The 27,857-nt window shown below is 45.7% G+C and overlaps 1 protein-coding gene and 1 long non-coding RNA gene across 3 annotated transcripts in view; one reads left to right on the forward strand and one right to left on the reverse strand.

The window, feature by feature from the left end:
• Nucleotides 1–6,771, forward strand: part of LGI1 (leucine rich glioma inactivated 1) — a 60,616-nt gene extending 53,845 nt beyond the window's left edge. For both annotated transcript variants that reach the window (XM_063962083.1, XM_063962084.1), the window contains 3 exons: nucleotides 3,566–3,735; nucleotides 5,326–5,490; nucleotides 5,579–6,771. In XM_063962083.1, coding sequence (XP_063818153.1) covers nucleotides 3,566–3,735; nucleotides 5,326–5,490; nucleotides 5,579–6,399 — 1,156 coding nt within the window. In that variant the 3' untranslated portion in view covers nucleotides 6,400–6,771. The remainder of the gene's footprint in view (nucleotides 1–3,565; nucleotides 3,736–5,325; nucleotides 5,491–5,578) is intronic.
• LOC135056647 (uncharacterized) lies at nucleotides 6,590–27,857 on the reverse strand. The gene is made up of 4 exons (XR_010244037.1): nucleotides 27,729–27,857; nucleotides 27,475–27,591; nucleotides 23,439–23,555; nucleotides 6,590–6,672 (listed from the first exon to the last, which is right to left on the reverse strand). It is a non-coding gene; the product is annotated as an uncharacterized LOC135056647 (long non-coding RNA).

The following is a 27,857-nucleotide window of genomic DNA, read 5'->3' on the forward strand; positions in this document are numbered from 1 at the left end:
GGAAGTGCCGGTTCGTGAGCCAATCAGAGCTCATGAACGGCACTTCCTGTATTAGACAGCCGGAGAGCCAGGGAGGGACACAGGAGAGGCGCGCGCTGTGCGCTCCGTGTCCCTCCTTACAGCGGCGGAGGGAAGGAGACCTGCAGATTGACATGCGGACGCTCGTCCGCATGTCAATCTGTTCTAAGTCAGTGGCGCCCCCGCAGCCCCTCGCCCCCAAGCCACCACGAGGGCTGCGGGGGCAGTAGTTACGCAACTGGAATGATGTAAAACAGAACAGCAGCTGCAGTAACTTGCAGTAGAATCATGATTAAATTAAGGGGGTAATTCAGACCTGATCGTAGCAGCAAAGTTGTTAGCAGCTGGGCAAAACCATGTGCACTGCAGGAGGGGGGGGGGGGGGGGGGGCGCAGATATAACATGTGCAGAGAGAGTTAGATTTGGGTGGGTTATTTTGTTTCTGTGCAGATTAAATTCCTGCTGCTTTATTTTTACACTGCAATTTAGCTTTCAATTTGAACACAGTTCCCCACCCAAATCTAACTCTCTCTGCACATGTTATAATAATAATAATAATAATAATAAAAATAATAATAATATTTATATAGCGCTCTTTCTCCAACAAGACTCAAGGCGCTTTACAGATATCAAAAACAATGCACATGATACAGAAGATTTAGGTAATACAACAATAGAAAAGCCACACAGACATAAAAGAAAACCTTAAGCACACAGAAAGCATAATGCAGGATTGGTGTAGGCATTATGGGTATTAACTTCCAAGGATTGTGTATTCCGCCCTCACAAGGTACCAGGTGCGGCAGCCATCTTGGGCGCTCAGTGTAGGATTACCCAGGGTGGAATAGTCCACCCCTAGAAGCGATGACACAAAATGGGGGTGATTTCAGAGTCCTACAGTTCAGAGTAGGGCTCCATCAAAACCATCAGGCCTATGTATTTTTCATCCCATCCACAAGTGTACCATATGGGGCAGCCATGTTGGGCGCACTTTGAAGGTTACACTGTGGGAGGTGAGCCATACAAGGGCCAAGTTCATATATGGGAAAACTGATGCTTATGTAGTAGTATGATGTACCCTGCATGTAGGGCACAATGGAAAGGTGTGCAATCAGTGGAGGTAAACATTACAGGAAAAACACATGGTGGGGTGGAAGCGAGCAATGAAAAAAAAAAAAACAATAGCAGGCAACTGGTGGCAGAAGTAGGATTGAGATAACATTTTGATCAGATCTTAGTACGGGTGGGTAGGAGAATGTGGGGTGCATACTCAATACTCAGAAGCAATGGGGATGTCCCTGCTAAGCCTGGTCCTGGTGCTGTTCCCCCACAGTTACCTGTTCATCTTGATGGTTAGGCCCAGGGGCAGAATTGATGTTGTCAGCCAGAGAGGTGGTAAGCCTGGTCTTGGTGTTCTCATGTTAGAGGTGCGGAGAGGCCACATAAAGTTCCAGAGTTTTTTGGTTGTAATGCAGTCCTTCTGTTATCTTGTTAGTTTGTTTGCCTTCTGTTTTCCTTTGGTTTAACACAGGTATAACACTGCTGTTGTTTTTAGCTGCCACTTGATAACTAGCCACTTCATAAAATAGCCACTGCAGCGTCCTAATAGGCCTGAGTAAATAAGTCTACAAACACATGTCCTTTCTGATTACAACCCCCTCCCCCACACAGCAACCCTCCATCAAAAGGTGTTAATCAACTTCCAAATGTGAGGTTTGTAAACCCCAGTCAATCACTATACATTTTTGCACACTACAGAAAACAATTTTCATAACATGCAATGTAATGTGCAATGGTCTGCAATAATTACCAAATAGATCTTTACTAAGAGAGTAGCAATGGTCTGCAATAATTACTAAATAGATCTTTACTAAGAGAGTAGCAATGGTCTGCAATAATTACCAAATAGATCTTTACTAAGAGAGTAGCAATGGTCTGCAATAATTACCAAATAGATCTTTACTATGAGAGTAGCAATGGTCTGCAATAATTACCTGTTGACGAGGAGAGACAGGAGTCAATTTTGACTATCAGTTGAAGATGTAACTAATGATATACAGGTATAACACTGCTGTTGTTTTTAGCTGCCACTTGATAACTAGCCACTTCATAAAATAGCCACTGCAGCGTCCTAATAGGCCTGGCGTCCTATGCTATATTCTATGCTATATTATATCTGCCTCTTCTGCAGTGCACATGGGCCCTCTTTCCGAGTTGATCGCTCGCTAGCAACTTTTTGCAGCTCTGCGATCAGATAGTCGACACCTATGGGGGAGTGTATTTTCGCTTTGCAAGTGTGCACACGCTTTTGCAGCCGTGCGCCACCAAAAAGTTTTTTGCAGTTTCTGAGTAGCTCTGGACTTACTCAGCCGCTGCGATCACTTCAGTCTTTTTGGTCCCGGAATTGACATCAGACACCTGCCCTGCAAACGCTTGGACACGCCTGCGTTTCTCCAAACACTCCCAGAAAGCGGTCAGTTGACACCAACAAACGCCTTCTTTCTGTCAATCACCTTGCGATCGGCTGTGCGAATGGATTCTTCATTAAATCCATTGCCCAGCACCGATCCTCTTTGTACCCGTACGATTAGCCTGCGCATTGCGGTGCATATGCATGCGCAGTTTAGACGAGTTTTAACCTGATTGCAGCGCTGCAAAAAGTTGCTAGCGAGCGATCATCTCGGAATGAGGGCCTTGGTTTTGCCCAACTGCTAACAAATTTGCTGCTACGATCAGGTCTGAATTACTTCCAGGGACCGGGATCAGTACCAAATGCCGCCGGCCGGAATCCCGGCGGTCGAAATACCGACGCCGGAATCCTGACCACACAATCCCGGCAGGGGGGGCGAGCGGAACGCAGCCCCTTGCGGGCTCGCTTCACTCGCCACGCTGCGGGCACGGGTCCTCGCTACGCTCGGCACACTATTATATTCTCCCTCTATGGGTGTCGTGGACACCCACAGAGGGAGAATATGTCGGGATTGTGGCGGTCAGGATTCCGGCGTTGGTATTTCGACCGCCGGGATTCCGGCCAGCGGCATATTGACCGCATCCCCAGGGACCACTGGCAATCATTTCCCATTCCCAGCCAGATGAATGTTTATAACAACTTCAGTCAAGTAATGTCTGCTAGTGTTCTTTATCTTGATGCTACAGTCAGATGAAGTGGACTGGTAGCCAATTAACAGTAGGCCCACCCAACAATGATTTACGTTTGGTGAGATGGGGAAGATGGTCATATAATAATCACAGCTTTAAGACTACTCTGTTCAATTATAGTAATACCATTGTGTGAAACTATAAATGTTAATTGCCTTTTCTCTGGTTCCTTCTGCCTATAGATCTGAATCTCTGTGGGTGTTGCTTTAGAGCAGATTCCTTTTGTTCATCAAATACATTTTTGGGCAACGCTGTAATTAGTGGTGTGTGAGCGGTGGGGCGGCTGTGACATCTGTATTTGGAATTGGAAGGTGCTTTACAATCTGAAATTACTTACTGATGGACTGATGACTTTTAATGTTTATGTTGATTTTGTGATATTTTTTAGAGATCTAAGGGGCAATTCCTTTCATTGTGACTGCAAACTGAAATGGCTGGTAGAGTGGCTGGATAAAACCAATGCGACAGTAGAACAGATTTATTGTGAAAGCCCGCCTGAATATAAAGGACGTAAAATCAACAGCCTGTCCGCCAAAGACTTTGACTGCATAACCACAGGTACTGTAAATACTTAATGAAGTTGAGGCAGGATTAAAGCTGTATGGTTAACATACAGGATTCATTCATACTTATCCACAAGATGTAAGTGCAGTAATAAATATATAAAACAACATTTGCTACCATATCCTCTAAGATGAAGAGTGGTACTGTATAAGCGTTCTAGGAATACTTTTTATTAGTGCGATGACCTAACTCATCTATTATCATTTTTGGGTATTTTTCTTAAATGTATATTGTAGATTTACTGCAGATTTTTTGGCACTTGATCTTTTTGTATTTGATAAATCCTTGTCTAAATTACAGTATGGATACATTTCCAATTTTTCTTTGTTGCTTTTACCTGGAAACAGTACATCAATAAATTAAATTACCCAACATACCACACCAATCCGTACAAAATCATCCTTTCTTCTCATGCTCCCAAATCATTACTGGTCCACTCACATTTGTTAATCACCAAATTACTAAATCAATTTTCGAACCCAGAAAATTGAGACTATACCAAGAATACCTGGACTTTTGGTTATGTTCTACTGCTTCTTTTCAAAAAGAAAGTAAAATAGAAAAGAAACAAATACAATTATCATAAACATGGGCTATTAACGTTAGAGATGAACTGTTAGATTTTGCTGAAAACAGAACACACCCGAACTTTGGGGCTCCAAGTTGAACAGAGTCCCGGCTTGGGTAATCTCACCATGTTCGGATCTTGAATCACAAAAAATATGAATCTTGGCCCTCATTCCGAGTTGTTCGCTCGATATTTTTCATCGCATCGCAGTGAAAATCCGCTTAGTACGCATGCGCAATGTTCGCACTGCGACTGCGCCAAGTAACTTTACTATGAAGATAGTATTTTTACTCACGGCTTTTTCTTCGCTCCGGCGATCGTAATGTGATTGACAGGAAATGGGTGTTACTGGGCGGAAACACGGCGTTTCAGGGGCGTGTGGCTGAAAACGCTACCGTTTCCGGAAAAAACGCAGGAGTGGCCGGGGAAACGGTGGGAGTGCCTGGGCGAACGCTGGGTGTGTTTGTGACGTCAACCAGGAACGACAAGCACTGAACTGATCGCACAGGCAGAGTAAGTCTGGAGCTACTCTGAAACTGCTAAGTAGTTAGTAATCGCAATATTGCGAATACATCGGTCGCAATTTTAAGAAGCTAAGATTCACTCCCAGTAGGCGGCGGCTTAGCGTGTGTAACTCTGCTAAATTCGCCTTGCGACCGATCAACTCGGAATGAGGGCCTTTGTGTTTTTCTAATGGCATGTAAATCCCTCCCTAGTACTTTTAAGTGCCATTTCACACTGGAAATTAACGTTATTGGTGTTAACAATACTGTAGGAACAAGAAAAAAGGTCCAAATTACATGATTTTAGCTGTTTTTATAAATTTTTTATGAAATCCAGATCTAAAACCAAAATACCTGAGGGCAGTTTTGCCAAAACATGACAATGATTTAGAACTAAACATGAGGGCCTTCGCTGATCTCTAATTAACGTATACCAGTAATCTAGGAGTTGACATTTTCTTGCTATATATGTTTATTGATCAGTAGCTAATCTTTAAATTGTATGTGTAACAGAATTCGCCCTGTATAAATCTCTGCCCTATCAATCTCTGTCGGTGGACACCTTCACTTATATGAATGATGAGTACGTGGTCATCGCTCAGCCCTTCACTGGTAAATGCGTCTTCTTGGAATGGGACCATGTGGAGATGACTTTTAGAAACTACGACAATATCACAGGTAGGCCTTGTGAATAGGGACTGATGAACTACATCGGACTTACGAATGCACATTAGTAGTCTAATGACCATTCTTTCTGCACCCTCAGGCATGTCTACCGTGGTCTGCAAGCCCATAGTCATTGAGAAGCAGCTTTATGTTATAGTCGCCCAGCTGTTTGGTGGTTCCCACATTTACAAAAGAGACATTTTTGCAAACAAATTTATCAAGATTCAAGACATCGAGGTCATCAAGATTCGCAAACCCAACGATATTGAGACTTTCAGGATAGATGACAATTGGTATTTTGTGGTTGCTGACAGCTCAAAAGCTGGTTGCACTACAATTTACAAGTGGAATGGTAATGGATTTTATTCCCACCAGTCTGTGCACATGTGGTATCGTGACACAGATGTGGAGTACCTTGAGATTGTAAACAAACCACACCTGATTCTTTCTAGTAGCTCTCAACGTCCGATTATTTACCAGTGGAACAAGAAGTACAATAATTTTTCTAAGCATGCGGAAATTCCAGACACAGAGGATGTGTATGCCGTTAAACACTTTTCCAACAAGGATGATGTCTATCTTTGCCTAACGCGTTTCATTGGGGATTCCAGGGTTATTAAATGGGAAGGAGGTTCAATGATTTCTGATATCCAAAGGATGCCATCTCGTGGGTCGATGGTCTTCCAACCTTTACAAATTAACAACCACAAATATGCCATTCTGGGGAGCGATTATTCCTTCACCCAGGTGTTTCACTGGGATGTGGATAAGGGAAAGTTTGTGAAATTTCAGGAGTTGAATATCCAAGCGCCCAGGTCCTTCACACATGTGTCCATAGACAAACACGACTTCCTGTTTGCTTCAAGTTTTAAGGGAGCTACGCAAATATACGAACATGTTATAATTGACTTGAGCGCATGACCATAGAAATTCTAATGACATTAAGGAAATGCTAACATGGACATTATGAACAAAATGCATGATAAGTCTTACTCTTGACAACCGTCTGGATGACTGGCTTCAGAAGCTGGGAATACCAGATCAGAAGCATTGCTTGTTTCTTATTAATTCAATTGTCATGTATAGTGGTTTTGAAAGTTGTACTTTTTTCTAAAAAACAAGCAAAAATCTTGATAGTTGAATGGTCTTTGCATTAACAGTTTGTACATATTTCAGTATATTGCATATGTCCATCTGACAAGAGAGATAAATAATGTTACTTTTCCATTTATTTATTCATTCATTCACCCGACTGAAAGAAAACTGCCAAATAAAATGTTTACATTTTCTGTCTTAGAGGCATATTCATTAAAGGGATACTTTATCTTACATTTCTGCAGCGGGGTACACTGGGATTCCTCAGGGAATACATTGGGGTGTAGAGTTGGATCTTGATCCGAGGCACCAACAGAGTTCTTAGTGCTAAGAGTGTGCATCTGCATCTCTCTTCCTCCAGCATAGTATTAGAAGCCTCAACATGATAGCACCTCTTGATATCTTTAGTAATAGGATGTGCACTCCAGGTCCCCCCCTTTTTCCTCTGTAAAGCCACCTGTCTCATCAGCGCTGTGCATTTACAGACACTTAAGTATTCTACACGTCATTTCAGACAGTGTTAGTTAAGAACAAGTGTACTGCTATCTGAATATTTGGTACAAGTATTCTGTGATATACATACAGTATCTACTGTGCATTGTTATATCTATACTCTTACATAGTTATATGTAAATTACTAGTCCAGTGCAGTTTTATTGTTTATATGTAATAACTTCTGCATTGTACATGTGACTGAGTGTGCCTGTAGCTGTTGTGTGGGATTCCATTCTCCTGTATCACATATTGCTATCACTATATTCTGTACCCTGAGGGGCTAGGTGCGTCAGGGTCCCATTTATATATATATATATATATATATATATATATATATATATATATATATATAGTGTTACACATAATGTACAATTGGTATTTTTATTGTGTGTTTCAGTCACCTCATACCGCTTAAATCCTCTGTTTTGTGTCCTGTGTTTACTGTCACATAACATAGGTTTTTTTTGCAGATATCATGTTTGTCTGGCTATATTGTACCGTTACGCGCTACGGCTACTTTCCTAATAATCTCTACCACACAGGGCGGGAAATCCGTGGATGCTTCTGCATCCTGCAGTACTGGCACCACGGATTTACCTGAGGGGGAAGTTTTAGCTGCTGGTTCAGGTGCTGAGTGCCATACACCCGGTCTACCTGCAGCACCTGTGGCCAATCAGGACTCACCTTGGGCAGCGTTCTCAAGTATGCTGACTACACTTGTGACATGTCTTGTGCCCCCTATGGGACCTCCTGTGCCATTGCAGCCACATATTGTCCCTGGAGTTAATCCGCCCTGGGTGGATACTCTGTCTACCGAATTACAACAATTAAATCAATCCTTGGTTAGACAAAAGTTTACCCCACGCCCCTCTGGGGCCAAGGAGTCATCTAAAAGGGCCATTTCTTCCTCACAATCCACTAAAATTTCAGATAATTCTTCCGATGAGGATGGGGAATATACTGATCTGTCAGACACTCATACAGTTGCTTCTGATGAGGAATCTACAACCCAGGTTGATGTTCCTGACCTAGTGGAGGCTATTAAGCTGATTCTCCAAATAGATGAGATCGCGCCTACTACTGCGTCTAAAAAACCTGATCAGTTCAAATGTCATAAGGTTGCTAAGGTAGTCTTACCACATTCTGACCACTTAATTGACATACGTCAGGAATCCTGGTCGTCTCCAGGAAAGAAATTTTTCCTGTCTAAAAAGATGCTAGCTCGTTATCCTATCCATACGGAGTTGAGTAACAAGTGGGAAACTCCACCGCCGGTGGACTCTCATGTCGCCCATCTTGTGATGTCATCTACTCTGCCTGTCACCACTGTCACCTTACTGAATGAACTGACGGATAAGCATGTGGAGGGTTGCCTGAAGTCTATTTACTCTCTTACTGGTATGGTACATAGACCCACTATGGCAGCCTCCTGGGCTTCAAAAGGAATTGAAGCATGGGTTCAGGCAATTGAGGATGAGCTGCCTCAGGATTTTTCTGACACTGCCACACAATATCTGTCTTATATTACCACATCCTCCCACTATATTCAGGATGCGGCCTCTGATGCAGGTGTAATGGCAGCCAAGGCATATACTACGTCTATCCTGGCTCGTCAAATTATGTGGTTGAGGTCCTGGAAGGCGGACCTGGACTCCAAAAAGACCTTGGAGGTGCTCCCTTTTAAGGGAGACATCCTATTTGGGGATGATCTGAACAAGATTGTAACTGACTTGGCTACTGCCAAGACTGCGTGTCTCCCAAATACTAATCCTTCTGCTCCAAAGGCTAAGAATACCACCTTTCATTCCTTTTGACCTCCAGGGAAAGCAAAGGGTCAGGCGTATCCGCGACAGGCTCATGCTTCCAAAATCACGAAGCCTAAATCTAAACAATCCTGGGCCACCCATCAGCCTGCTTCCAAACAAGACAAGCCTGTCTCATGACCGGGCAGCATCCCCCTGGGGGATCCCAGGGTGGGAGGCCGACTTCTGCAGTTCGACCAGGCATGGTTAAAGACCACTTCGGACGCCTGGGTGTAAGAAGTTGTCTCTCACGGGTACGCAATCTCTTTCAAGAGAGACGTCCCCCTCACCAATTTTGTACTATGGTTATCCCTGCGGATCCGTTAAAAGCGCAAGCTCTACGCTTGGTGGTACAGGCCCTCCTGGATATAGGAGTGGTAGTGCCGGTACCTCTGTCTCGGAGAGGCAGGGGATAATATTCAACCTTGTTTCTAGTTCTGAAACCAAATGGGTTCTTCCAGCCTATACTCAGCCTCAATCATTGAACAAGTTTGTGAGAGTATCCAAATTCCATATGGAAACTCTGCACTCTATAGTGCTGGCCATGGAACCCAAAGACTATATGGTATCCCTGGACATACAGGATGCTTACCTGCACATACCTATTGCCATTTCGCATCAGCAATACCTGAGGTTTGCTATTGGCAACCTACATTATCAATTGCAGGCACTGCCTTTTGGCTTGGCCACGGCCCCTCGGATCTTTACCAAGGTCATGGCCATGATGACTGTTCTTCTCCGCCATCAGGGAATCAGGATCCTGCCGTATCTGGATGACATGCTGATCCTGACGAACTCCCAAGAGGTTGTCCTCAGTCATCTGTAACAGACGGTCCAATTCCTTCAAGCCCACGGGTGGCTAATCAACTGGAAAAGTCCTCGCTGGTCCCTGCTCGGAGCATGGTGCACCTGGGGGCTCTACTGGACACACACAACCAATGATTGTTTTTGTCTCCAGAGAAAGTCCTGCAACTTCAGGACAGGATCAAATATTTCCTCTCTTGTCCAAGAGTGTCGATACACTCGCCGATGCAAGTACTAGGCCTCATGGTGTCGGCTTTCAACATGGTAGAGTATGCTCAATTTCATTCCCGCCCTCTGCAGAGGTGAATCTTTTCCAAGTGGGACGGCCTACCTCATCGGATCAGGTCTCAAATGATCTCCTTGACTCCGGCGGTTCATCTGTCACTGAGCTGGTGGCTACAGGACCAACAGTTGAGCAGGGGCCATCCCTTCTGAATTTCCAACTGGGTCCTCCTGACAACGGATGCAAGACTGTGGGGTTAGGGCGCGGTGTTGGAGCAACACTCTCTCCAGGTTCGGTGAACCAGGGAGGAGTCTCTCCTCCCAATAAACATTCTGGAATTGCGGGCAGTGTTCAATGCATTGACACTGGCCCTGCCTCTAGTACAGAACAGGACTGTTCAGGTACAATCAGACAACGCTACCACGGTGGCGTACATAAATCATCAAGGTGGCACTCGAAGCTGCATGGCAATGCTGGAAGTATCAAAAATCCTCCGTTGGGCAGAACGCCATCAGCCAGCAATATCGACAGTGTTAATCCCCGGAGTCCTCAACTGGGAAGCAGATTTCCTCAGTCGTCAGGACGTTCACGCCAGAGAGAGAAGTCTTCATCAGGAATTCTTCAATTCCTAGTGGACAAGTGGAGCCTACCAGATGTGGACCTGATGGCGTCTCGACACAATCACAAGGTTCCAATCTTTGGATCAAGGACAAGGGATCCTCAAGCAGCGTTCGTGGATGCACTGGCAATTCCATGGTACTTTCGGCTGCCTTACGTGTTCCCTCCAGTGTCACTCCTGCCCAGGGTACTGCGGAAGTTAAAGCAAGAAAGAGGACTACTACTTCTTGTCGCTCCAGCGTGGCCCAGACGGCATTGGTTCTTAGACCTGCAGGGTCTATTGATAGAGCATCCTCTTCTACTTCCTCAAAGCCCAGACCTCCTCGTTCAGGGCCCTTGTGTCCATCCGGACTTGGCCAGACTGGCTTTGACGGCGTGGCTCTTGAAGCTTCACTCCTGAGGGCCAAGGGATTCTCTGAGGCAGTTATTCAAACTATGTTGAAGGCCCGCAAACTATCTTCTGCACGGATTTATTACAGGGTCTGGAACTCTTACTTCACATGGTGTGCTGCTAAGAATTATGATGCCTATTCGTTTAGAACTTCTAGGCTTTTGGCTTTTCTGCAACAAGGCCTAGATTTAGGCCTTAATCTGGCCTCCCTCAAGGTTCATATATCTGCTTTGTCAGTGTGGTTTCAGAGGAAAATTGCATCTATTCCTAACGTTCATACTTTCACTCAGGGTGTTCTACAGATTCAGCCTCCCTATGTCCCTCCTGTGGCTCCATGGGATCTGCCTGTTGTCTTAAGTGCCCTACAAGAGTCTCCATTTGAACCTCTTGAGTCTGTGGATCTTAAAAGTCTTACACTTAAGGTCGTGTTTTTACTGGCTATTGCCTCTGCTAGGAGGGTGCCGGACTGAGGCACTTTGTCCTGTCGTCCACCCTTTCTAATTTTTCACCGGGACCGGGCAGTTCTTCGAACTCGCCCTGGTTATCTACCTAAGGTGGTGTCATCTTTTCATCTTAACCAAGAGATTGTGGTTCCGGCCTTTGTCTCTTCTGGTTTGTCCTCCAAAGAGTGGTCTTTGGATGTGGTACGGGCTCTCCATATTTAGAGAGGACTGCCTCCCTCAGAAAGTCAGATACCCTTTTTGGTTCTCACAAACGTGGCTGGCCTGTGAATAAGCAAACTTTGGCCAGGTGGATTAAGAATGGTGATTGCACAAGCCTATATGCAGGCTGGTCTTCCAGCTCCTGCTGCTATTAAAGCCCATTCTACTCGGTCTGTTGGACCTTCTTGGGCGGCCCGCCGAGGCGCGTTCGCTGAACAGTTGTGCAAGGCGGCTACGTGGTCCTCAGTGAACACGTTCATCAGCTTCTATTTAGCACAGCTACAATCAGGCACTCAGACTTGCGGGGGGACGCCCAGCACAGCGCTAGTCCGCCCTGCATGTCAGTGCCCCCCCCCCCCTGCTGAAATGCAAAAGCATCGCACAGCGGCGATGCTTTTGCATTTCAGGTGTACCTCCCAGCCAGCGCAGCTCCTGCGGCTGGCCGGGAGAACCTGTTTGCTGCCGCGGCCCACCCCACCAGCGGTCCGGCCACAACTGCGTTGGCCGGACCACGCCCCCTAAACGGCAGCTTAACTCCGCCAGCCAGCCCCCTCCCGACCATCGACCACCTCTGCCTGTCAATCAGGCAGAGGCGATCGCTAGGCAATGACGCCCTTAGGCCGTGTGGCATGCGCCGGCGCATGCGCAGTACTGAACCGATCGCACCGCTGCAATACACTGCAGCATGTGATCGGGTCAGAATGACCCCCAATGATTCATATAAGCACATCCAGAGGCGTCACTAGGGTTGGTGTCACCCGGTGTGGTAATTCATGGTGTCACCCCCCATGGACTTCCTTCCATATCACACCACACGGAATCCTTAGTATTGTTTTTGTACTAGTTTTACTTGTAAATCATAATTCCTGTATATCACTGAATGCGATGGCAATAGTAGTGACATAGGACACTATTCAGGTTGGTTTGCATATTCTGCGAAAAGCAGAATCTGCAATCATTTCTGTAGCATGCTGGGGTGCATCCAGCATGCTAATTGGCATCCAGCGATGCGATCACAAAATAATTGAGATCCCATCACTGAAGCAGAAACTAAGGATGACACCCTGCAGATGTAGCTAGGCTGCGTATGCAGGCGATGCACCGCCAATTTTTGGGTTGCAGTGGGCGCGTGTGATGTCATGTAGCCGCCCCAAAAAAGCTCTGACCCCCTTTCGCAGTTACGCCGGCCCTCAATGCCCGCCGCCAGTGGCGTAACTAGACATTTTAATGCTGTGTGCAAGATAGGGCATTGGCACCAACCTGTATGTGAAACAGGGGCAGTGCGCAACGTAGGCGCGCGCAAAAATTATAGGGGCTTGGCTTCATGGGGAAGGGGTGTGGCCACAAAATAATACCAATTCATATTACGGTGCACAGTAGTCTCCATTATTCAAATTACGCCACACAGTAGCGCCACTACACCAGGTAGAGCCCCTTTTACATATTATGGTGGATAGATTCCCCTTTTTACACATTACGGCAGACAGCATCCCCCTTTTACACGTTACGGCAAACAGCGTCCCCTTTTTACACATAACGGCAGACAGCGCCTCCTTTTTACACATTACGGCAGACAGAATAGATTATACTTACCATTTCTCCGCTGGCTCAGTCAGTCAGGCTCCTCGGTGCTGGCAGCTCCGGGGGCAGTTGAGAAGGAAGAGAAGGGAGGCAGCCGCAGCAGTGCACCGTAATTGCCGGCGGCGCCGCTGCAGCTGTCCCTATCCTCCCGCATTGGCTGGCTGCCGCTGCTGTGCTTGCTGGGATGAGGGAAGCGCATTCCAGCATTCACAGCAGCGGCGGCCAGCCTATGTGGAATGAGAGGAACAGCTGCAGCGGCGTTGCCGCCAATTACATAGCGCTGCTGTAGCTCCTTCCCTCCACCTTTCCCTCCTCTTCCTTCTCCGCTGCTGCTCCTCTCCTCCTCCGGCACAGGTGGCTTGTAATGAGTCAATTTGACTCATTACAAGCTGCTGACTTTAGGGAATGGGGGCCATTGCGCCCTCAGGGCGCACCTGACATACACGTAGTTACGGCACTGTCCACCGCTGTCAATGAAAGTGCAGTCCTTCAGGGATGAAAGCGCACTTTGATTGCATGCGCACTGTTACCGTGGCATATTTTTGCAAAAATCGCTCAATTGCGATTATTGCTAAAATGAAATGCGACCAGAATTAGGTCCATAAACAGCTACACATTACACCTACACATTAGGCGATATAACTGCACAATATGAACGTTATCGTTCATTAATGAATGAGAACTAGTTCATATCGTTCAGTATGTAGGCACCAACGATGAATGATTCGCGGCCCCACGCTCGTTCATCATTGGTGCCGGGTCGCTTATGCTTGCAGGCCAATATGGACAATCTCGTCCATATTACCATGCACTGCTATGGAGCCGGGTGAAGTTATACCACACAGTGTGAGCCGAAAATCACATTATAGCACACATAATGAGCCAAAATTCACATTATAGCACACAGAATGAGCCGAAATTCACATTATAGCACACTGAATGAGCCGAAATTCACATTATAGCACACCGAATGAGCAGAAATTCACATTACGCAACATAGATGAAGACAAAATTCACATATGCCACAAGGTATGATCCACAATTCAGGGCCAGGGAGATTGACAGCAGGGTCAGTGACAGAGAGACAGTGACAGAGAGTGGGACAGCAGCGACAGAGAGAGGGACAGGGACATAGGGAAACAGGGTAAGAGTACCTGAGCAGTGGAGGGGGGTGTAGTCGGCGGCGGTGCAGAGTTGAAGGCCCTGGGCAGCGGAGAACGTGGGCGGCTGCAGTGTGCAGAATGTGGCTGGCGGGGGTGAGGAGAATAGCAAGCCACAAGAGCCACCTCCCAGTTCTCCCTGAGTCCCAGCAGCGCAAGCGGCGGAGTGGCGGCGCGATGATGTACAGACCCGGCCGCGGCGGAGTCTTCCTCTTCCTGCAGGGGGAGGGATGCAATCATAACTGTGCCGCGGCGGAGTCTTCTTGTTGCAGGTAGGGGTATATGATTTTGAGTCGGCGGGGGTGCGATCGTATGTGTAGTGCTTGGTGCCGGATGGCAAACAGGGCACTGCAGTTACAATCGCACTCTCGCCGACTCAAAATCTTATACTCCCGCCTGCAACAAGAAGACTCCGCCGCGGCACAGTTATGATTGCATTTCCCCCCCCCACCCCAGCAGGTGCAAGTGCATCTCTTGTTTGGTGTCACCCCATTGAAGGGTGACACTTGAGTGCGGGCAGCAACCCCCCGCACCCTCCTCATGACGCCACTGATATATATATATATATATATATATATATTTAACTTGAAGTAATACTGGATTATATTGAAATTAACAGTTTATTTGGTACAAATAAATGGTACTGATTTCAATACAATCTTTAGCGGGGGAAAAAATAAAAAAAATAATAAGATTTTACTTACCGATAAATCTATTTCTCATAGTCCGTAGTGGATGCTGGGGACTCCGTCAGGACCATGGGGAATAGCGGCTCCGCAGGAGACAGGGCACAAAAGCAAGCTTTTAGGATCACATGGTGTGTACTGGCTCCTCCCCCTATGACCCTCCTCCAAGCCTCAGTTAGGTACTGTGCCCGGACGAGCGTACACAATAAGGAAGGATTTATGAATCCCGGGTAAGACTCATACCAGCCACACCAATCACACCGTACAACTTGTGATTTGAACCCAGTTAACAGTATGATAACAATGAAGTAGCCTCTAAAAAAGATGGCTCACAACAATAATAACCCGATTTTTTGTAACAATAACTATGTACAAGTAATGCAGACAATCCGCACTTGGGATGGGCGCCCAGCATCCACTACGGACTATGAGAAATAGATTTATCGGTAAGTAAAATCTTATTTTCTCTAACGTCCTAGTGGATGCTGGGGACTCCGTCAGGACCATGGGGATTATACCAAAGCTCCCAAACGGGCGGGAGAGTGCGGATGACTCTGCAGCACCGAATGAGAGAACTCCAGGTCCTCCTCAGCCAGGGTATCAAATTTGTAGAATTTTGCAAACGTGTTTGCCCCTGACCAAGTAGCTGCTCGGCAAAGTTGTAAAGCCGAGACCCCTCGGGCAGCCGCCCAAGATGAGCCCACCTTCCTTGTGGAATGGGCATTTACAGATTTTGGCTGTGGCAGGCCTGCCACAGAATGTGCAAGCTGAATTGTACTACAAATCCAACGAGCAATAGTCTGCTTAGAAGCAGGAGCACCCAGCTTTTTGGGTGCCTACAATATAAACAGCAAGTCAGACTTTCTGACTCCAGCCGTCCTGGAATTATATATATATATATATATAGAGCTTTTCCAGGCCGGCACTCCAATACAAACTTTACTTACCCCGGTGCTCATTTAAAGACCCTTAGCGAGATCCTCACATATAAACCACAATAACGGCACACAGGGGTTTAAGAAATAATCCGATTCCACAGCAGTTTAAGCCAACGTTTCAAAGTTTTATCTTTTTCGTCAGGGCTACAAAAGTATACTAAAACAATCTTACCTTTTATTGAAAAAACACCCAGTGCACCTTCCCGCCGCCATTCTGCGGCGCTGTAATACTGACGTCATTCCGCCGGAGACACCAGACCTCCAGGCTCCTTTGGATGACGTATGTGAACATACCCGTCACCTAGCAACAGTATAAACATTAAAACAATGTAAAATCCAAGTACCTACACAACCAACGCACTGATACTATTATACTGGCTTCCAAAATACATAACCTCAATTAAAACAATTTAAATTGAGCATTTCATTCAACCCTTTCGGTGCCAGCGTGTTTAAACGCATGATCCAACGAGACTCACACTGCAAAAGTTTTTTACCCCGATCACCTCCCCTGATAGATCTGGGGACGTGATCAATCATTCTATATCTTAGTGATGACAAATTATGATGTGCTTCCAGGAAATGTCTCGCCACAGGTTGATCGCTCGAACCTGTGCTGATGGCTTTTCTAATAGATGACCTGTGTGCAGCCATTCTTTCTTTAAAGGAACATTCCGTTTTCCCGATGTACGAATACCCACACTGACAGATGATTTGATATACAACAAAAGACGAATTACACGTCAAGTGAAATCTAATCGTATAAGTCTTGCCCGACTGTGGATGCTGGAATGTATCACCCTTCAATAAAAAGCCGCAGGTTGTACAACCACAGCCAAAGCAGCCATTCCTCTTTTGTAAAAAATGTGTAGGTTTTTTAGAGACTAAGTCTGTGACATCTGTCTTAACAACAAAGTCTCTGATGTTCCTACCTCTCTTATAACAAGACATCAGATGTGTGTTCCTCAGCCCTAACTCCGGGTCTGACTTAACAGATGACCATTGTTTACTGGAGTGTTTCTTAATACTCTTACTCCCCACTGTGTAATTAGTGACCCAAGGTAAAATGTCCCTCTTCTCCCTTTTATTCCTATCACATATTAGACGATCCTTGTGGTTGGTGGCCAGAACTTTCTGTTTAGCCTTCTCTAATACCTCTAATGGATCCTAAATAAGGATGTCACCAATTTCCCCTCCTCTAGTTTAATATTCACATCAAGGAAATTCACCTCATCAATTCACATATTCGATCAGTCAGGATGAGGTGAATTTCCTTGATGTGAATATTAAACTAGAGGAGGGGAAATTGGTGACATCCTTATTTAGGAAGTCCACTGATCGGAACAATATGTTGCATTTTGGGAGTTTCCACCCTATTCCATTAAAAACTGGTTTGCCCTATTCTCAATTATTGCGAGTGTGGAGAGTAAATAGTGACCGTGATATTGCCCTGCGTCAAATGGAGGAGATGATTATTAGATTCCAAGCACGGGGGTATCCATTAGAGGTATTAGAGAAGGCTAAACAGAAAGTTCTGGCCACCAACCACAAGGATCGTCTAATATGTGATAGGAATAAAAGGGAGAAGAGGGACATTTTACCTTGGGTCACTAATTACACAGTGGGGAGTAAGAGTATTAAGAAACACTCCAGTAAACAATGGTCATCTGTTAAGTCAGACCCGGAGTTAGGGCTGAGGAACACACATCTGATGTCTTGTTATAAGAGAGGTAGGAACATCAGAGACTTTGTTGTTAAGACAGATGTCACAGACTTAGTCTCTAAAAAACCTACACATTTTTTACAAAAGAGGAATGGCTGCTTTGGCTGTGGTTGTACAACCTGCGGCTTTTTATTGAAGGGTGATACATTCCAGCATCCACAGTCGGGCAAGACTTATACGATTAGATTTCACTTGACGTGTAATTCGTCTTTTGTTGTATATCAAATCATCTGTCAGTGTGGGTATTCGTACATCGGGAAAACGGAATGTTCCTTTAAAGAAAGAATGGCTGCACACAGGTCATCTATTAGAAAAGCCATCAGCACAGGTTCGAGCGATCAACCTGTGGCGAGACATTTCCTGGAAGCACATCATAATTTGTCATCACTAAGATATAGAATGATTGATCACGTCCCCAGATCTATCAGGGGAGGTGATCGGGGTAAAAAACTTTTGCAGTGTGAGTCTCGTTGGATCATGCGTTTAAACACGCTGGCACCGAAAGGGTTGAATGAAATGCTCAATTTAAATTGTTTTAATTGAGGTTATGTATTTTGGAAGCCAGTATAATAGTATCAGTGCGTTGGTTGTGTAGGTACTTGGATTTTACATTGTTTTAATGTTTATACTGTTGCTAGGTGACGGGTATGTTCACATACGTCATCCAAAGGAGCCTGGAGGTCTGGTGTCTCCGGCGGAATGACGTCAGTATTACAGCGCCGCAGAATGGCGGCGGGAAGGTGCACTGGGTGTTTTTTCAATAAAAGGTAAGATTGTTTTAGTATACTTTTGTAGCCCTGACGAAAAAGATAAAACTTTGAAACGTTGGCTTAAACTGCTGTGGAATCGGATTATTTCTTAAACCCCTGTGTGCCGTTATTGTGGTTTATATATATATATATATATATATATATATATATATATATATATATTTTCAGGGCCCTGACAACGTCTAGCAACTTGGAGTCCTCCAAGTCCCTAGTAGCCGCAGGCACCACAATAGGTTGTTTCAGGTGAAACGCTGACACCACCTTAGGAAGAAACTGGGGACGAGTCCGCAGTTCTGCCCTGTCCGAATGGAAAATCAAATATGGGCTTTTGTAAGACAAAGCCGCCAATTTTGACAATCGCCTGGCCGAGGCCAGGGCCAACAGCATGGTCACTTTCCATGTGAGATATTTCAAATCCACAGATTTGAGTGGTTCAAACCAATATGATTTGAGGAATCCCAACACTACGTTGAGATCCCACGGTGCCACTGGAGGCACACAAGGGCTGTATATGCAATACTCCCTTGACAAACGTCTGGACTTCAGGAACTGAAGCCAATTCTTTCTGGAAGAAAATCTATAGGGCCGAAACTTGAACCTTAATGGACCCCAATTTGAGGCTCATAGACACTCCTGTTTGCAGGAAGTGCAGAAATCGACCTAGTTGAAATTTTTTCGTGGGGCCTTCCTGGCCTCACCCACGCAACATATTTTTACCACATGTGGTGATAACGTTGTGCGGTCACCTCCTTCCTGGCTTTGACCAGGGTAGGTATGACCTCTTCCGGAATGCCTTTTCCCTTAGGATCCGGCGTTCAAACCGCCATGTCGTCAAACGCAGTCGCGGTAAGTCTTGGAACAGACAAGGTCCCTGCTGGAGCAGGTCCTTTCTTAAAGGCCGATGCCACGGTTCCTCTTGGAACAGACATGGTACTTGCTGAAAGCAAATCCCTTCTTAGCTCCCGAGGCCATTAGTCCTCTGTGAGCATCTCTTGAAGTTCCGGTTACCAAGTCCCTCTTGGCCAATCCGGAGCCACGAGTATAGTTCTTACTCCTCTATGTCTTATAATTCTCAATACCTTGGTTATGAGAAGCAGAGGAGGGAACACATACACCGACTGTTACACCCACGGTGTTACCAGGACGTCCACAGCTATCGCCTGAAGGTCTCGTGACCTGGCGCAATACCTGTCCCATTTTTTGTTCGGGCGGGACGCCATCATGTCCACCTTTGGTCTTTCCCAACGGTTCACAATCATGCGGAAAACTTCCCGATGAAGTTCCCACTCTCCCGGGTGGAGGTCGTGCCTGCTGAGGAAGTCTGCTTCCCAGTCGTCCACTCCCGGAATGAACACTGCTGACAGTGCTATCACATGATTTTCCGCCTAGCGAAAAATCCTTGCAGTTTTGCCACTGCCCTCCTGCTTCTTGTGCCGCCCTTTCTGTTTACGTGGGCGACTGCCGTGATGTTATCCCACTGGATCAATACCGGCTGACCTTGAAGCAGAGGTCTTGCTAAGCTTAGAGCATTATAAATTTGCTCTTAGCTCCAGTATATTTATGTGGAGAGAATTCTCCAGACTTGATCACACTCCTTGTGTGACTGCTCCCCAGCCTCTCAGGCTGGCCTCCGTGGTCACCAGCATCCAATCCTGAATGCCGAATCTGCGGCCCTCTAGAAGATGAGCACTCTGTAATCACCACAGGAGAGACACCCTTGTCCTTGGATATAGGGTTATCCGCTGATGCATCTGAAGATGCGATCCGGACCATTTGTCCAGCAGATCCCACTGAAGAGTTCTTGCGTGAAATCTGCCGAATGGAAGCGCTTCGTAATAAGCCACCATTTTTACCAGGACTCTTGTGCAATGATGCACTGACACTTTTCCTGGTTTTAGGAGGATCCCGATTAGCTCGGATAACTCCCTGGCTTTCTCCTCTGGGAGAAACACCTTTTCCTGGACTGTGTCCAGAATCATCCCTAGGACCAGCAGACGTGTCGTCGGAACAACTGCGGTTTTGGAATATTTAGAATCCACCCGTGCTGTCGTAGAACTACTTGAGATAGTGCTACTCCGACCTCCAACTGTTCTCTGGACCTTGTTCTTATCAGGAGGTCGTCCATTTTCTTTGAAGACGAATCCTCCTTTCGGTCATTACCTTGGTAAGGACCCGGGGTGCCTTGGACAATCCAACGGCATCGTCTTGAAACTGATAGTGACAGTTCTGTACCACGAACCTGAGGTACCCTTGGTGAGAAAAGGCAAATTTTGGGACATGGAGGTAAGCATCCCTGATGTCCCGGGACACCATATAGTCCCCTTGTTCTTTGCTATCACTGCTCTGAGTGACTCCATCTGGATTTGAACCCTTGCAAGTGTTCAAATTTTTCAGATTTAGAATAGGTCTCACCTAGCCTTCAGTACCACCATATAGTGTGGAGTAATACCCCTTTCCTTGTTGTCGGAGGGGTAATTTTATTACCACCTGCTGGGAATACAGCTTGTGAATTGTTTTCAATACTGCCTCCCTGTCGGAGGGAGACATTGGTACAGCAGACTACAGGAACCTGCGAGGGGGGAAACCTCTCGACATTCCAATCTGTACCCCTTGGATACTACTTGTAGGATCCAGGGGTCCTGTACGGTCCCAGCGTCATGCTGAGAACTTGGTAGAAGCGGTGGAGGGCTTCTGTTCCTGGGAATGGGCTGCCTGCTGCAGTCTTCTTCCCTTTCCTCTATCCCTGGGCAGATATGACTCTTATAGGGACGAAAGGACTGAGGCTGAAAAGACGGTGTCTTTTTCTGCAGAGATGTGACTTAGGGTAAAAAACGGTGGATTTTCCAGCAGTTGCCCTGGCCACCAGGTCCCATGGACCGACCCCAAATAACTCCTCCCCTTTATACGGCAATACCTCTTTGTGCCGTTTGGAATCTGCATCACCTGACCACTGTCGTGTCCATAAACATCTTCTTGCAGATATGGACATCGCATTTACTCTTGATGCCAGAGTGCAAATATCCCTCTGCGCATCTCGCATATATAGAAATGCATCCTTTAAATGCTCTATAGTCAATAAAATACTGTCCCTGTCAAAGGTATCAATATTTTTAGTCAGGGAATCCGACCAAGCCACCTCAGCTCTGCACATCCAGGCTGAGGCGATCGCTGGTCGCAGTATAACACCAGCATGTGTGTGTATACTTTTTAGGATATTTTTCAGCCTCCTATCAGCTGGCTCCTTAAGTACGGCCCTATCCGTAGATGGTACCGCCACTTGTTCTGATAAGCGTGTGAGCGCCTTATCCACCCTGAGGGGTGTTTCCCACCGCGCCTTAACTTCTGGCGGGAAAGGGTATACCGCCAATAATTTTCTATCGGGGGAAACCCACGCATCATCACACACTTCATTTAATTTATCTGATTCAGGAAAAACTACAGGTAGTTTTTTCACCTCACACATAATACCCTTTTTTGTGGTACTTGGAGTATCAGAAATATGTAACACCTCCTTCATTGCCCTTAACGTGTGGCCCTAAAAGAAAATACGTTTGTTTCTTCACCGTCGACACTGAAATCAGTGTCCGTGTCTGGGTCTGTGTCGACCGACTGAGGTAAATGGGCATTTTACAGCCCCTGACGGTGTTTGAGACGCCTGGACAGATACTAATTTGTTCGCCGGCCCTCTCATGTCGTCAACCGGCTTGCAGCGTGTTGACATTGTCACGTAATTTCCATAAATAAGCCATCCATTCCGGTGTCGACTCCCTAGAGAGTGACATCACCATTACAGGCAATTTGCTCCGCCTCCTCACCAATATTTTCCTCATACATGTCGACACACACGTACCGACATACAGCACACACATAGGGAATGCTCTGATAGAGGACAGGACCCACTAGCCCTTTGGGGAGACAGAGGGAGAGTTTGCCAGCACACACCAAAACGCTATAATTATCCAGGGACAACCTTTATATAAGTGTTCCTTTTATAGCATTTTAATATATATACATATCGCCAAATCAGTGCCCCCCCCTCTCTGTTTTAACCCTGTTTCTGTAGTGCAGTGCAGGGGAGATCATGGGAGCCTTCCCACCAGCCTTTCTGTGAGGGAAAATGGCGCTGTGTGCTGCGGAGAATAGGCCCCGCCCCCTTTTCGGCGGGCTTCTTCTCCGGAGTTTTAGATATCTGGCAGGGGTTAAATACATCCATATAGCCTCAAGGGCTATATGTGATGTATTTTTCGCCATACAGGTATTATACATTGCTGCCCAGGGCGCCCCCCCCCAGCGCCCTGCACCCTCTGTGACCGCTGTGTGAAGTGTGCTGACAACAATGGCGCACAGCTGCAGTGCTGTGCGCTACCTGATGAAGACTGAGAGTCTTCTGCCGCCTGGTTCCGGACCTCTTCATCTTCAGCATCTGCAAGGGGGGTCGGCGGCGCAGCTCCGGGACGAACCCCAGGGCGAGCCCTGTGTTCCGACTCCCTCTGGAGCTATGTCCAGTAGCCTAAGAATCCAATCCATCCTGCACGCAGGTGAGTTGAAAATCTCTCCCCTAAGTCCCTCGATGCAGTGAGCCTGTTGCCAGCAGGACTCACTGAAAATAAAGAACCTAAAAACTTTTTCTAAGCAACTCTTTAAGAGAGCCACCTAGATTGCACCCTTCTCGGCCGGGCACAAAAACCTAACTGAGGCTTGGAGGAGGGTCATAGGGGGAGGAGCCAGTACACACCATGTGATCCTAAAAGCTTGCTTTTGTGCCCTGTCTCCTGCGGAGCCGCTATTCCCCATGGTCCTGACGGAGTCCCCAGCATCCACTAGGACGTTAGAGAAATATATATATATATATATATATATATATAGTAACAGAATGGGCGGCACTCCAAGTCTTGATTCAAGTAAGGTAAAGTGCAAAGACTTTTATTAGTCAACCACACATGATCTACGTTTCGGGGTCGCAGCCCCGTCGTCAGGATAAGTGAAAAAGACAAATAGTGCTGTATAAATACCTTAAAACCAGGATGACTCCTCCCGCCAGCGTAGTCCACGCCGCCCGGATCCCGGCCGCATCGCCCCGTCTCTCCGGAAATGACGTAGCGCCGGTCCGTCCAGCTGACGCGCTAACGCTGTAACCAAGGTTGCCATAGTTACTAGTAAACAGTGAATTCAAATAGGACATACCGTCCTGATATTCATCACATACTTACACATATTCTCTGTCTAGCTAATCGGTGCTGTGTGCAAAACATATCAAATACATAATGTGAAAAACAAAAAATAAAATCGTGTTAAAAAATACAGAATATGCTAGTGCATAAAAACATGATTATTCTATAGCTAAACCAAGTAGAAGTACATTTCCTACCACATCCATTACTGACCTACTTAGTCTGGATGTGGCGATCCATACAAAGAGACCTACTTTATAAATGGATGATTATAACAGCTAGCAATCTTCTTTAGGCTTAAACATGACCCATACCCTTGCAGAGATCATTCACGGAGTGTCACACCATTAATAACTCTATAAAAAGCATCTTAGATTCAGAGAATCATTGAGGCCATTGGGATGGATAGTATTAAGTCTATGTATCCATCTAGCCTCTAATTGCAGCAGTTTTTTAGATCTGTCACCCCCCCGCAATGACTGTGGTACATGCTCAATTATTCTATATCTAAGTGTGGCCATGCTATGCTTGGCTTTGGCAAAATGCCTAGCCACCGGTTGTTCACTGTCACCGCTCTTAATGGCCTCTCGTATAGCATATCTATGTTGCGCCATTCGCGTCTTGAAGGCACAATCCGTTTTGCCCACGTATGATAACCCGCATGGGCATGTGAGGAGGTATATGACAAATTTAGAGTCGCAAGATAACGGATGTAAAATCTTAAATGTTTTACCTGTATGCGGGTGTCTAAATTTGTCGCCTTGGGTGAGGTAACTACATGTCGTGCAACCACTGCAACGAAAACATCCTTGTCTCTTACTTAGAAAATGTCGTTTGGGCTTCTCGAAATCAAAGATGTCAGTTTTTACAACATAATCTCTAATACTCTTATTTCTCGTGTGGCTAATTAGCAATCTAGAATTAAACACCTCACCCAGTTCTTTGTCTGAAGCCACTATAGGCCACAGTTGTTTGGCTCTTCTGGAGAGGTGGGTACTACTCGAATTGTACTGGGTAACCCACGGGAACTTGCCCTCCAGTGCTTTCTTATTATTGGGTCTCAGTAATTGTTCTCGTGTCAATTTAAGGGCTTTGATTTTGGCCTTCTGCAGTTCTTCTGCCGGGTACCCTCGTTCTAGAAATGTATTTGTCATTTTAGTCAGCTCCAGATCCCTAGTCTCTGGAATGCTGTTGATCCGACAAACCCTTAGATATTGGAAATACGGTAGGGAATACGGTAAACTTGAGACTGTTGCACGTGGGTGAAAACTGTCAAACTTAAGAAGATTGTTTCTGTCTGTGGGTTTAACGTAAAGTGATGTATTAATAATCCCTGCCTGTATGGAGATTTTGACATCTAAAAAACTGATAGTGGATTTATCCAACTTCATTGTGAATTTAACTGGGCTAGATGATTGATTATGGCCTTCTATAATGTCTAATAGTTGGCCCTGTGTGCCCGTCCACAAGATGAGTATATCATCTATATATCTGAAATAACCTCTTAGATGATCCGTTATGAATTTATCTTGTAAAAATAAATCTTTCTCCACCTCCCACATGTATGTATTCGCGAAGGACAGGGCCACAGAAGACCCCATCGCACAACCAGTGCGTTGAATGTAGTACCTCTTGTCATAAAGAAAATAGTTATGCGTCAAAGTGAATTGTAATAATTCCAGAAAGAATGCAACATGTGGGCCTTTGTATAATGGATTATTGGTAATAAGGCGCCTCACTGCCTCTACCCCAGCCTCCTGAGGAATACATGTATACAGGCTGGTAACATCTATTGACGCCAAACTGGTATGTAATGGTAGTACTCCCATTGTCCCCAGTTTAGTTAACAACATGGAGGTGTCTTTTAGATGAGTGTTAGTCTGTTGAATACAAGGTTGCAAATATGTGTCACAATAAACTGCCAAGGGTTCACATAGCGATCCCCGGGCCGAAATTATAGGCCTGCCTGGGGGATTGTGTGCATCCTTGTGCAGTTTAGGAATACAGTAAAAGATAGGTACAACGGGGCAATCTCTAGATAATGCTTTAGATAAAGAGACAGAAATAAAACCTTCCGTTACAGCCCTGGATAAGAATAAATCAAGTTCTTGTTTAAAGGCTTTCGTTGGGTCAGATTGTAAATCACCATATGTCCCTCGATCTGAGAGTAACCTTTCACATTCTTTTTTATACTGCGCAGTGTCCAAAACCACTATACCTCCCCCCTTATCGGCATTTCTGATGACGATGTCCCGTCTCATGCCTAAATCCTTTAGAGCCTTAAATTCATCCCTGGTCATATTTGGATGTGGTTTGGCACAAGGTTCTTTATCCAAAGTTTCCATCATCCTATGGAAAGTCCTGATGGAGGGGTTAATTGAACTTGGTTCAAATGAAGATTTGCTCAGGTGACTCACCTGCGCAGGGGTGTCTACTGCTGCTGGTGCCCTGGAACCCGGTGATGCTTTATTGAAATATTCCTTAAGTTTGAGAGAACGTGTCAATTTATATGTCTCTATCTTCCACTGCATTGGGTCAAGAGAATTGGTAGGTATAAAACCCAGACCCTTACTGAGAACTTCATTTTCTGTAGGTGTTAACTCCTTGGAGGAAAGATTGAAAATTAGTTGCGTCCCCTCTTGGGAGGTTTTGAATTTGCTCTGGGACCTCGTCTTCCTCCTCGTTTGTCCCCCTCGCCTCGTGAACGTCCTCCTCTTCCTGCTGCTATGGCCCTGGTACGTATCCCTAAAGGGACTTCAGCCAACTGTTGATTGCGTCCAGTGGTGTTGTCTTCCATCTCACTAGCCGAGGTGCTTGAATATGTTGGACGTTGTTCACGTCGTCTCGAGAACTGTTGGCGTCCTGGGGTCTGTCTCATCGCACTGTTAGATAACCAGGAGTAAACCCTGTGTTGTGAGTAGTCCTGTTGTACTTTTACTAATTTTTGTTTTTTAAATTTAATGAGATTAATTTTGTATTGTTCCAGTTCGCCTTCCATTTTAACCAGCCAATCAGGGGGCGACGATGATGTTAACCCATGTTCCGTAGTAAATGCCTCAATTTTCTGTTTAGTGCAGTTCATTTCTCTTGTGGCCTCTTCTATAACAAGCAGTAGAAGATCCATTGAGCACTTGTTTAGTATAGAAATCCATTTCTTGCAGAAAGTTACATCATATCTCCCTATGGTGGGCATATTATGTATACGGAACACTCTTGGTATTTGCTTTGCCCTGAAATAATCAGATAAAGTCATGCCGTGGTATTGATAATCAATTTCTTGTTTACGTAATTTAAGGAGGTCTCTGTAAAGGTCTTCATTGGTGGCGACACTATCCGTTTCAAATGCTGAAATTTTAAACAGAATGCTTTCTGCCTCTGCCTCTGAGAAGCTTAATGTGTCGGAGTTGTCGCATTGTAAGAAATGGGTAGCCCCTTTAATAGCTCTTTTATCCATTGCGGACATCTTGGATCGTGGAGAATGTGCAAAAAAACTTGTGAAAAAGTGCTTAGTGCAGGTTTGTGCAAATGCACTGTGCAAAAAGTGGTGCAGGTGAAGAAAATCCTGAATGAACAGTAGAGACTTCAAGGTGCCTTGGTCTCTAATTAGGAACCTATAGCAAGGATCCAAATTGTATATAAAGTCCAGAATGACCCGGCACTCTTATGCCCTTTGGATAAAAGTAATTTGCTCACGGTGCCTTCCCTCCAGGTAGCAGCCCAGGGATATATAGAAACAGAATGGGCGGCACTCCAAGTCTTGATTCAAGTAAGGTAAAGTGCAAAGACTTTTATTAGTCAACCACACATGATCTACGTTTCGGGGTCGCAGCCCCGTCGTCAGGATAAGTGAAAAAGACAAATAGTGCTGTATAAATACCTTAAAACCAGGATGACTCCTCCCGCCAGCGTAGTCCACGCCGCCCGGATCCCGGCCGCATCCCCCCGTCTCTCCGGAAATGACGTAGCGCCGGTCCGTCCAGCTGACGCGCTAACGCTGTAACCAAGGTTGCCATAGTTACTAGTAAACAGTGAATTCAAATAGGACATACCGTCCTGATATTCATCACATACTTACACATATACATATATATATTTAATTGACAGTGTATTTTTTTAACTGTAAATACTAACTTTTGATCACACTCAACGGCAGAAGCCAGAATCCAGGGAGTGATAGCTGCTGAAGACTGAGGTGCGCACTTGCAGAGCCGGTCCTTCCTCTTGTAACGCAGCGGCTGCACTCCTTCTACAGGTCACAGT

The sequence above is a fragment of the Pseudophryne corroboree genome, chromosome 3 (assembly GCF_028390025.1).
Source record: "Pseudophryne corroboree isolate aPseCor3 chromosome 3, aPseCor3.hap2, whole genome shotgun sequence".
Lineage (NCBI taxonomy): Eukaryota > Metazoa > Chordata > Amphibia > Anura > Myobatrachidae > Pseudophryne > Pseudophryne corroboree.